The sequence below is a fragment of the Ophidiomyces ophidiicola genome, assembly GCF_022830035.1.
Source record: "Ophidiomyces ophidiicola strain CBS 122913 chromosome Unknown scaffold_1, whole genome shotgun sequence".
Taxonomy (NCBI): domain Eukaryota; kingdom Fungi; phylum Ascomycota; class Eurotiomycetes; order Onygenales; family Onygenaceae; genus Ophidiomyces; species Ophidiomyces ophidiicola.
Genome location: NW_026054641.1, coordinates 747,679 through 758,495, shown reverse-complemented (window position 1 = coordinate 758,495; position 10,817 = coordinate 747,679). Strand labels below are relative to the sequence as shown.

The 10,817-nt window shown below is 50.2% G+C and overlaps 5 protein-coding genes across 5 annotated transcripts; 4 read left to right on the top strand and 1 right to left on the bottom strand.

Moving 5' to 3' along the window:
• Positions 1-347: 347 nt before the first annotated feature.
• LOZ57_000270 (uncharacterized protein) lies at positions 348-1,433 on the bottom strand (the record flags this gene model as incomplete). Its single annotated transcript, XM_049249377.1, has 3 exons — positions 348-1,157; positions 1,237-1,362; positions 1,419-1,433. The coding sequence occupies 3 exons, from the start codon at positions 1,431-1,433 to the stop codon at positions 348-350; spliced, it is 951 nt and encodes a 316-aa protein (XP_049111571.1).
• A 1,106-nt stretch (positions 1,434-2,539) lies between these two features.
• PUB1 (E3 ubiquitin-protein ligase pub1) lies at positions 2,540-4,365 on the top strand (the record flags this gene model as incomplete). Its single annotated transcript, XM_049249376.1, has 5 exons — positions 2,540-2,923; positions 3,075-3,176; positions 3,243-3,890; positions 3,967-4,099; positions 4,163-4,365. The coding sequence occupies 5 exons, from the start codon at positions 2,540-2,542 to the stop codon at positions 4,363-4,365; spliced, it is 1,470 nt and encodes a 489-aa protein (XP_049111570.1).
• A 1,457-nt stretch (positions 4,366-5,822) lies between these two features.
• LOZ57_000268 (uncharacterized protein) lies at positions 5,823-6,444 on the top strand (the record flags this gene model as incomplete). Its single annotated transcript, XM_049249375.1, has 3 exons — positions 5,823-5,960; positions 6,031-6,292; positions 6,353-6,444. The coding sequence occupies 3 exons, from the start codon at positions 5,823-5,825 to the stop codon at positions 6,442-6,444; spliced, it is 492 nt and encodes a 163-aa protein (XP_049111569.1).
• A 117-nt stretch (positions 6,445-6,561) lies between these two features.
• LOZ57_000267 (uncharacterized protein) lies at positions 6,562-7,562 on the top strand (the record flags this gene model as incomplete). The annotated part of the gene is made up of 3 exons (XM_049249374.1): positions 6,562-6,704; positions 6,756-6,954; positions 7,068-7,562. 3 exons carry the CDS (start codon positions 6,562-6,564, stop codon positions 7,560-7,562), a joined length of 837 nt encoding a protein of 278 aa, XP_049111568.1.
• A 1,812-nt stretch (positions 7,563-9,374) lies between these two features.
• Positions 9,375-10,652, top strand: LOZ57_000266 (uncharacterized protein; the record flags this gene model as incomplete). Its single annotated transcript, XM_049249373.1, has 1 exon — positions 9,375-10,652. One exon carries the CDS (start codon positions 9,375-9,377, stop codon positions 10,650-10,652), a length of 1,278 nt encoding a protein of 425 aa, XP_049111567.1.
• Between the last annotated feature and the right edge of the window lie 165 nt (positions 10,653-10,817).

Sequence of the window (10,817 nt, the reverse complement as noted above, 5' to 3'; positions counted from 1 at the left end):
AGTCACTGCAAACAGCATGGGGCCCAAGCTCCAGGTTGATCCCTCGGCGGGAGCTTAGTTATTGCCGCCATACTACGGGTGTATGAACAGGCTGAAGAAAGACTACGGAATAACAATGGTAGCTTTAGAGTAAGGACGCATGGCGCGATATGACTGGGTGGATAAGAGGGTGTATTAACCCGATGTTTGCATAGCTCTGATGGATGCTAAAATATTAAAGGCTGAAACTTACAGCGCAAACGGAAAGTAAAATCGTGCAGCATTAAATATTGCGTAGGCTTTTGAGATCCAGTGGAAAATTTGCCTGTAATTAAGAGCCATTATCACGTAGGCTAGGCAAGTATCACTCACGAAAACCAGGAATCATCTAAATCGCCAATATCCTCTCCCTGAAGTAGTAAATCATCTCCGTCGGTCGCAAAATGGGCAGATCCAATAAACAAATCATCAAAAGTCGACTCAGCATGTGGCACATCCTCCATTGATATGTCGGCCCTCACTCCTTCGTGTGCAGGCATGTGCGGTTTGGTCGACGAGTCCGTGGTATCCCCAGGCTCATTTTTGATGGCACTGAATTCAGGTGCATTTTGATCCGCGCCAGAAAGGTCCATTGCCGCCTCGTCTGTGCCAGCCATGGCGTATGTCTCTAACCCCGGCAGAATCGGTCCGAAGGCACCACCAAAGTCCAGGGGGTTTTCCGCCGGTAATGATTGGCCCTCTGCGCCAGTCATATTCAAGTCCGGGCTGGAGAGGTTTATATCAGGTGGAGCATTTTCAGCGTCCTGCTCTGATGGCACAACAGTGGACGGTGGTTCTTGTTTGATCGCCGTGGGCGGGGGAGCGGGGTTTGTAGGGGGAAGTGAAAGGGCGCTACCAGCATTGGTGGTTGTGGGTGTCGTGGACAAAGCCTGCTTTGTTGTTGCAGGAGTTGGGGAAACAGTTGACGTCAGGGGAGCGGTATCTGCGAGGGTGGCGGTAGATTCTGATGGGTTTTGCGAGGACGATGCACTCGAGGCCTGACCAACGGGGCTTTCTTTCATTGGGCTGTCCTTCCGGCCGTCTTCGGGCGGTGCAGCCTGTGGCCGCGTGCCTCGCAGGTTCGCCCTTTTGGCCACAATAGCCTCGTAGTCCTTTTCTAGAAACGCTTTCGCGATGAACTGTTACATAGACGGCCACGCAGTCAGCCAAGAACGGTGCAAACGTCCGCCACGAAGGGAGATCGGCGTGCCAACGTACAATCTGCTCCGACAGCGCGTCCAGGGCAGACTGATACTGCTCGTGCACGTCGGGGAAGTTCCTCTTCAGCTGCGCTCGTGACTGCAGCGAGCCGGAGGAGCGAAAGAAGCGGCCGGTCTCAATCAGCTGTGGGGTTCGGGTCAGCGGTCTCTCTCCAGGGCCCCAGGCGCCGGGCGGCTCACCGTCTGGTTGACCATGGCGGTCAGCGTCTCGAGCGACTGCTCGCCGGGCTGCGCGGGCGCGGCCATCGCTCTGGCTGCTGGCGGTGCGGCGATACGAAGCAGCGGGCGGGCTCGCAGGAGCTGCGCAGGCCGTAGTTATGTAAGGCGGCTAGGCCCCCCCATCCAGCCTAGCGCGTCGCCCCCCAACAGCTTGTGTGAGTTGCTGTGCTTTCTCCCCCTCCCACACCCGCGTTCTCCAGCTCGTCGTTTTCCTTCTCTGTTCCTGCATTTGCCCTCCTTTTGTCTTGTGCGCATCTGTTTCCTTGGTTGTGGTTTCCATATCCTTATATATAGCTGCTGCACCTGCGGCTGCTTGCTCAAGAAGTCGTGCTTCGTGGCTTGTTGGCTTGGATTGTTTTTCCCGTTTGCTTTTTTCTCTTTCTCTCTTGTCCTCCACCTCACCGTCTCACAACTCTCTTCTTTCGTCTCTTCTTCCTCCTCTTCCACCAATTTCCATCATTTTGGCTATCTGTTACCCTGCCTCTGCTGCTTTCTGTTGCGTGCGCTGCACCTCCTCTTGCTGCCGCCGCCTCCTCTCTCTCCCCTGCTCGCAGCTTATTCGTCGCTTCTTTTCTCCCTGCTCTACTTAGCGAACTGTTCTCCGCCTCGAGCTTGACGGCTGCGAGACTTCTCCTTGTCAAGCTGTGCCTTTTAGCTGTAGCGTTGTGGCAATCGCAAACGAGTGGTGTCTGCTTGGGCCAGTTATCAAATCCGTGAACACATTCCCAAAGCTGCTCTCATCAACGCACCAATAGTCGAGGCACTCTGCGCCTATCGGCTTGCTCTAGTACTTCCAGACCGGTTTGCAACCAGCTGTCTCCCGTGCGTACATCTTCCTCCCGCTACCGCCGAGTGATCCTCGATCAGTGATAGTGACAGATCCCGTTTCACCAGTAGTAACACTTCCGCTCTCTACCTCTCCGCGCAGGATCCTGGTCCAAAAGAAAAGAAAAGAAAAAAAAAAATAAAAAGAGAAACAAGAGATCCTACTCTCCCCTGCGTCCCTCGAACCGCCTCGAGGACTCGCGTCTGGCTTAATTTTTCTGGTTTTTGCTAGATTTTTTCCAGTTTCTCCCGACTCAATGGCTGACAACGCTCCCCCCACCTCGTCGTCCTCCCTCCCCCCGCCTCCCCAGGCCTCTGCAGGCGTGCCCGGCCAGCAGCAGTTCGACGGCTCTCAGGGCAACGGCCAGGGTAATCCTTCACACATGCCTCCGCCCCCACTGCCACCCGTTGTCATTCCCCAGAACACCAATCCCATCCCGACCGCTATCACCTCACCCATGTCCGGCAACATGATGTCACCCACCAGTGCCGGGGGATACGTGCGTCGGGCTGCCCCAGAGCCCAACAAGCGCGCGCTGTATGTTGGCGGACTCGATGCTCGTGTGACCGAAGACATCCTGCGACAAATCTTCGAAACGACCGGCCATGTGCAGAGCGTGAAGATTATTCCCGACAAAAACGTAAGTCATTTCACACTTGCCGTTTCGGGCAGCCCGCACTTCTTTGTTCTCGCGCCCGACGTCTTTCCCTCTCCTCCTCATCGACCCCCATCAGCCACCACTTTGCCTTCTGGCGTCAAAATTCGAGCAGTGACTTATACTAATCACTTAGCTTCAGAGCAAGGGTTTGAACTACGGCTTTGTTGAGTACGACGATCCTGGTGCGGCAGAACGCGCAATGCAGACGCTCAATGGCCGTCGAGTCCACCAATCTGTACGTGCCCTTATCTGCTCTACCTCCGCACCAGGTGTCCGCTGACCACGCTGTCCATTTGTCTAGGAAATCCGTGTCAACTGGGCATACCAGTCCAACAACAACAATAAAGAAGACACCTCGAGTCACTTTCATATATTTGTTGGCGATCTCAGTAACGAAGTAAATGATGAGGTCCTGCTTCAAGCTTTCTCCGCTTTTGGATCTGTTTCTGAGGCTCGTGTCATGTGGGACATGAAAACAGGGCGCTCTCGCGGCTATGGGTTTGTCGCCTTCCGTGAACGTGGTGATGCTGAGAAAGCTCTGAGCTCTATGGATGGCGAATGGCTCGGCTCGCGCGCAATCCGCTGCAACTGGGCGAACCAAAAGGGACAGCCCTCTATCTCTCAACAGCAAGCAATGGCTGCTATGGGCATGACCCCTACCACCCCCTTTGGGCATCATCACTTCCCCACCCATGGAGTTCAGAGCTATGATATGGTTGTTCAGCAGACTCCGCAGTGGCAGACAACCTGCTACGTTGGTAACCTAACACCGTACACAACTCAGAATGATCTAGTCCCATTGTTTCAAAACTTTGGTTATGTTGTTGAAACCAGATTCCAGGCGGACCGTGGATTTGCTTTTGTGAAGATGGACACTCACGAAAATGCTGCAATGGCGATCTGTCAGCTAAATGGCTACAATGTCAACGGTCGCGCACTGAAATGCAGCGTAAGTTACTTTTTGCTTTGCCCAGCTTCTGCACCTGAATCCTTCTCAAGAAGCTAATTCGGGTTTGCCTTTACAGTGGGGCAAAGATCGCCCCCCAACTGGCCAGTTTGAATATTCTCCTCAGCAAGGCGCGAACCCAGCCTTTAATTCCGGTACCTCCCCATATTTCCCCCAATACGGTGGTCCTGGTGGGCCTATGACCCCTCAAGGTCGGTAGCCATATCAATTGGAATCGGCACCATCGCTGCTGAACTCTAAGCTGACCTTTCGAGAATCACTAGGTCCCAACCCTGCCGGTCGTGGCTGGGATCAGTCGGGTGCTAACTTTGGTCCTGGAATGCCTGGCCAAGGCTACGGCCAAGTTCCTGGAGCCGCAGCCGGTGGGTACGGCCGCGGCCAAAACAACCCCAACTCCGGGTGGGCTCAGCCTAATGCTGGTAACTTTGGTAATGGCTTCGGAGGCTATCAAGCTTAAAAATCCCTGTCTCACGAGTATCTCACCCACAATTCTTGCCGATAATCTCACCTCCAATCACCCTGTTCAAGGTTGTTTTCAGCTGGATTCTATTTTGACGACTTCTGTTGCCGGTGCCTCTCTTCTATACGCAATGAATGCCTGTTACAGCCTTTTATTACGATATTTCTTCGAGATTTCCCTCAAGCATTTTCCAAATTGCTACGTCCAAGTGGGTTTTTGTGAGAGCATTTTCATTCTGCTTTGATCGTTCTGCCTAGCCTTGACACTTTTCGAATGAAATTCTCCTTCTGTTTAATTAAAGGAACAATACCCCCTTGGATTCATTCGACTTTACTATGCAGATTGTTCCCAAATCCTCATTGCGATGGCCCTGTTTCAAATGGTCGTTTTGTTGTTGTCTTTCTTTCCTTCATAAGCTATGTGCATCTGAGACTGAATTAAAAAGCGGAAAAAGTATCTTATGATTTCAAGGCTCTGATGAAATTTCGTCTTTTTCCTGGATACGGACACATTCTCAGTTTTGATTGTATTCTCCCTCTGTCTTTGATTTGGAACCATTACTTTTTCCCACTAGATGCGTCAGCGATTTGACTGTGTAGCGTATGATGTGTCATTTCCAATTTTTGCGTTGTTCTGAATTCTATGCTATCTGGCTTGTGTCTCGCATCTCCAACAGGGTTCTGTGGTGTCACTTATGAGTTTCTCAAATTCATTCTTGCATGCATGCACCTGTTCTTATGACACCCCTTTTCCTGGTGTTGAAAGGACATTTTGTTTTTGTTGGAATAAGAGCATACCATTGATGGTGCCCAACTGGATGTCCACCTATGATGATGGGCTGCTTCCCTTTTCCCAAGGGATACTTGCCTATGAGCCAATGATACTGGTGCACATCTCAGTGCATATTGAAATTCCCGTGACCACTTCTATCTAAACCAGCAGATAGGCCCCTCACTGTTTGTTTTGCATCTTTATTAGCTGTTCACAACCAAGATACACATTCAAAACATTATGTGACAATGGTATCTGCATATGGTTTCTAGTGAATATCTAGGGCCTGTTTCTTGGAGAATGTGGTTGCGAATACATCTCCTTGGTCTTCTACTCAAAATCACCTGGTTTACTCTGATTCTCACCTACTATATCTCTACTATACTACTTTGCAATACTTCTATAATACGCATAGCGGGTATTGTTTTTTGGCTTTCGGAATTTGCCAGTTAGTTGTATTTTTATTGCCATAAAGGCAGGAAAATACTTTAATACATTGCCTTCCCACAAAAAATTTTTCTACTTATCCTCTTAATACCTTCTTATTTATTTACAATTTATCCTGCTTTTGATCTTAGGACGCCCATACAACCATTCTTTGCAGCACTTTTCTTTATAAATCCTTTGCTTCTTGGTGATACTCAACATTTTCGACGCTCAGGAGATATTTTTCATTTGACGCCATGGAAGCTGAAGCTGAGTCTCACCCGCAATTCTTTCAGCCCCTTCTATGCTCCGGCAAAAAGCGTGGCTCTGATGGCGCATTTTCTCCCTGTCAAGCGAGGAGTGTCAAAGCCTGTGGCGCATGCCACTTGGTGCATGTCAGTTTCTTCTCTATCAATTCCCTTTTCATTTAGGCTGCAGAAGCATGCTAATGGGTAGATCACGTAGTACTGTAATGAAACTTGTCAAAAGGCTGATTGGCCTGAACACAAGCACTACTGCCACTCTCCCATGAGCAAGGATGCGTGGAAACCTGCTTGGGAAGAGGAACAACGGGTTCCAAGCTTCATCACTTCTTCCATGAATCTCCATGTCACGCAGTATGGTGGGAGTAAATATATGTGGGGGAATATGCCTGCTCTCAATCTGCTCAACCTGCAATCCAATGAGGGCAAAGAGACATCCCAGGGTCTTCGGCTACTGCTTGCCGGTAGTATTTTATTTCTCCTTGATATCATACTGGTTGGTGACTTCTAACTCTATATTATAGCTTCAGGCGATCCAAGGAACTTGATCAAGACTGTGGCAGCTTTGCCCGATGGGTATTCAGGAAAGGTAGACGCTACGCTCAATGATGCTTGACTTCAGCATCGTGGCTAGGAATGTAATTCTCCTTTTAACAGCCCTGCATTTACCACCAGAGAAAGCCACTCCTATCATACTCCACACCTGGTACTCGGACTATGAAGTACGATCACGATGGCTCCTAGCCGAGAGGACTATGTTCATCGCGCCCTTTGTATGCAGCCGCCTTCCTGGCGTTTGCCAAAAGTTAAATTTCGCACGGATGGCATTTTACTGCCGTTTGGCTCACCTCGAGAGGAGTTCGATACACCGAACCCGTGAGTACGAGTCCAATGATAGAAAGGGTCAATACTAACAGTATATACTAGGACGTTTTTCCAAAGTGGTGGCTGGCCCATGTTTGATTCCTCGGTCCCGTTAGGCGGCTGGGATCTGAAGACTGTTGTGCAAAACGCGCTCCCAGCAAAGCACGATTTGTATGGTGCTTTATTTTTCCATCTTAGAGATATTATTCTCAATTTTTGTCTTCATTTTACGACGCTGAATGTTCACATCACACTTTTTCATGTGCATGCGGCGCAGCTTCCCTAATTTCTGAAGGGTGAGCATTTTGACAGGATAGAGGTTTTTATACTCCATACTTTGAAACTATATCAACGATGCTAACGTAAAGTGTGTAGATCTCCAACATTTGCGACCGAGGCTATTTAGGTGTGGAAACGTGCCTCAGCATATTTTCGCCGCTCCTAAAATCCAAAGAAGACAACCCGCATGCCACGCTTCTGGCCCTGTTTATGAACGACGTTGAAAAAGAGGGCAACGCTGCCGACTATCTCACAGGCCGCCGTGAGAGTATCACACGTGCTACTTCCTATATTCCAGGATGCGCTCAGGCTGTTGGGAGTAGAAACCAGTACTCACCAGCATCCCTGAAAATAATGCAAACAGTAGCCGCATTTCGGAATTTTGATGCTATGTTCAAACGTTTTATGCTTAACACGAGGTCTGCTGAGTTGACCAGGGCATATAGGCTCCAGGCAAGGGAGAATCACACAATTGTCTCCCCGTGGCCTGCGAGATTGAAGGACACCCCGACGCAGTCAGAGTTTGAATTGTTCCATGGGGCTGAGCAAAGTGGAACTGAGAGGTATGTGGAGTGGGTGAGGGTGGATTAGGTATGATCGACTCCGTACTCCGTATACAATCGGGCAATTGGTGTTCAAGAGGGTTATTCAGGCGGCTCCTGTTGCAGGTCAGCAGTAAATAGAACAAAGAATTCGTCAGAGTAGTGATCCCAGCTTTAGAATGTACTCGGTTTTTAATAATTTACTCCCAGAATAGGGAATACAGTATTAAGTGTCTTCTTATTAAAAACAAGGAGCATGGCACCACCATTCTACAGCATAGAAATGGCCTCCACAACACCTTCATCCTCTGCACTACGTATTTTTTGGAGTCTTATGGAGTGGAAATAGACCGTGATATTCTGGTTGGTTACATAGCCCAGCCGGGGTAGGTGTGTTGAGGCGTAAAGTAGGGCATCATCATTCTATCCACCATCAAAGAGATCAAAGTCAAAGAGAATGAAACAATGAAGGCTGAATATTACAAGTCATAGCACGGTATTCAGGGAGAATGCTTTCGAATGAGGGTTGATTCGTAAGGCCATCAGCAACCAGTTCCCTCTGACAAGCAGAATGCGAAACAGTGCGCCTCTGGGGGTCCTGATGCTCGATGTCAAGCCCAAGGTTCTCATAAAAGACTAGTAAATCCTACCCGCCATGCTTAAGAATAGAATGGATGACACTATGAGTGCCATATTTGAAAGGGTCTCAACCAATCCTTTTCTGTCTTCAAAGTCCAACTGCTCATCAAATAAAAATCTAGCGCGATCAAGAGGGTCTCGATATAGTGCAACTGGATTAGCTCCCTCATCCAGCAGGCATCGCATCATCTTAATCTGCTTATCTTTATGAGCAGTTCTTTCTCTGCTATGAAGATAGTGGCTTGGATATGGGAATCGAAAGCAGCTGCCTGCAATGGATACCAAAGGACATCAATAGACTTACTGTCATAGAAATATGTACGGCAGATGCGGTTACCATCACGCGTAGCCCAGCCTGGAGCAACACCTGCATTAACAGGAAAAGCTGCCAGTGCTCGTATGTTGGTGTGCTGCTAGAGCGAAGTAAGAGCTACAGACTACCCCGTCGGCTACTTCAGCAGCGGCTATAACAGCTTCTCCCGTGATAACGCGTACTCCCTCAGAGATGTACCGATGTAGTCTGTCAGGTGATTGGATGAAATTGACGATAATCGAACCAATATCTTCTTAATTAGTATTCTTTGGTCTTTTGGGCAGTCTGTTGTCTGAGTCTGAGTGGTCGTGCAGGGCAGCCATGCTGGTTCTCACTTTTGGTGAGATCTATCAAAATGGCGGGGTTTTAGGCCGTAGGTGACATGAGAGGAATTTCGAGACCGCACGCCTAAGAAAGTGCATCGGTTCCCTAAGGCGGAAGACCCGGCCCTTGTTTATTTGGTGAAATTTACCCGTCAATATGCAATGTAACGTCCAATGTAACCGGGCCAGTAGTGATAAGATGGCAATTTCGGGGAACGGATGGCACTTGAAGGTGGAAATCATCGACTGGTCTCAGCCATGGTTGGTGCGGCTATGAGTGGCAATGTCCTGGGCTGTTGGGACGAAGCGTGCTCCGTACTCCGTACAGTCTCCCTAGCTAATGAAGTGCTGAGGGGCAGAACATGAAAAGCTGTTATTCCACAGTGATGTTGCTTGCCTTTTAACTACCTACATAGTTAACTAACTAACTAGTTAACTCGTTAGTTAAACCTACTGCTTACTGCTAGCCAGCGCTCTCAGCGGGATCTTCGATAGTCTCGGAGCTCTGTGCCAACTCTTTTTGCACTCATTACATACCTGTTCCTTTTTGGCTGAAGCCTGTTCCTCTGATAGTAAGCTCCGCCCCATGGGGCTTGTGACAGCTGCCGCTGTGGGACCAGCCCGCGCTGGCAATGATGATGGCAGACGATCCAGATCCGGTAGCTCCTGCAGCACAGCGCATAAACGGAGCGTATCGGCGGCACTGCTCTCGAAACTTACGTCGATCCGTATGAATCAACCGAGCGATGATGCTGGCGTTGAGAATGGCGGGGAGGAAATCTCGCCACAGAACGAGAACCATGGGCCCCTAACCGGCCGGAATTTACCCGATGGCAAAGCCGGAGGCGGGAAGTCCATGGCGACTGCGCTGCAGCACCAGATACGGACAAGACGGAGAAAAGGGTCGTTGCGAAAAACAGCATTGCTAGGCACTGGCGTGCTGAAAATGTCGCAAAAGGGGCTGTCGAGCCGGGCTCAAGAAATATCTCGAGACGATGGCGGCCGTAACACATCCCCAGGCAAAGAGCCGGCCAGCGATGACCTGTCGCGGCTTCCCGGCGTTCTGCTTGCTCCTCGCCGTGACGACGCGACCACCTCCTCGCAGGCTTCGAATATGCAAACTCCCGTTACTCCGCGGCCTCCGACACCCCCAGTTCGCCCGTTGCCTCAGTCAACCTGGAGCAGCCGCCCAGTGCAAAGAGCTGAACAGCAGCAGAAACGCACCGATGACTTTACCAAACATCACAGTCCAGAGCATCAGAAAACAGCAGACGCCGTCCACGATGATGGAACCACAGACGACGAGGACCTGATCTCCTTCCCGCCTCTTGAAAACACCTTATCCCGACTCTCCAGTCGAACAAGCACCAGCAGCATCTCTGCCATTTCCCTCCTCCCCGCACGCCGGCTTCCACTGGCCATTCCTACCCCGTCGTCCAGCTCGGAATCTTACTTCCCACCGCCTCGTTCCACGGACCCCGGGATCATGTCGCAACCCCGCCAGCGCGCCCCGTCGCAGCGGATCCGCTCACCTTTAGCCACAGCGCCTGCTGAATTGTCGTCAGATACCGAAGGCTGGGACTACTCCGAGACCGAATGGTGGGGCTGGATCATACTTATTGTTACCTGGGTGGTGTTTGTTGTGGGAATGGGGAGCTGCTTTGATGTGTGGAGCTGGGCCTGGGACGTTGGCGAGACACCCTATGCGCCGCCCGAGCTCGAAGATGACCCAACGTTGCCCATAGTGGGATACTACCCGGCCCTCATTACCTTAACAGCCGTAATGGCATGGGTGTGGGTTGTTGTCGCATGGATGGGCATGAAGTATTTCCGACACGCAAATATTTCAGGGGAAGATGTATGACGGAACGCGCTTCTTGTGCTTAATTGAAATACATAACTACTTTGACACAGCAGGGTATCCAACTAGGGCAACCCACTATTGGTTACGCAGGCTAATAATGAAAACAGAAATCAGGAGCAAAGTAAGAAACAGCGCTTAAATCCCGAATGAAGGTTGCTAATGTAT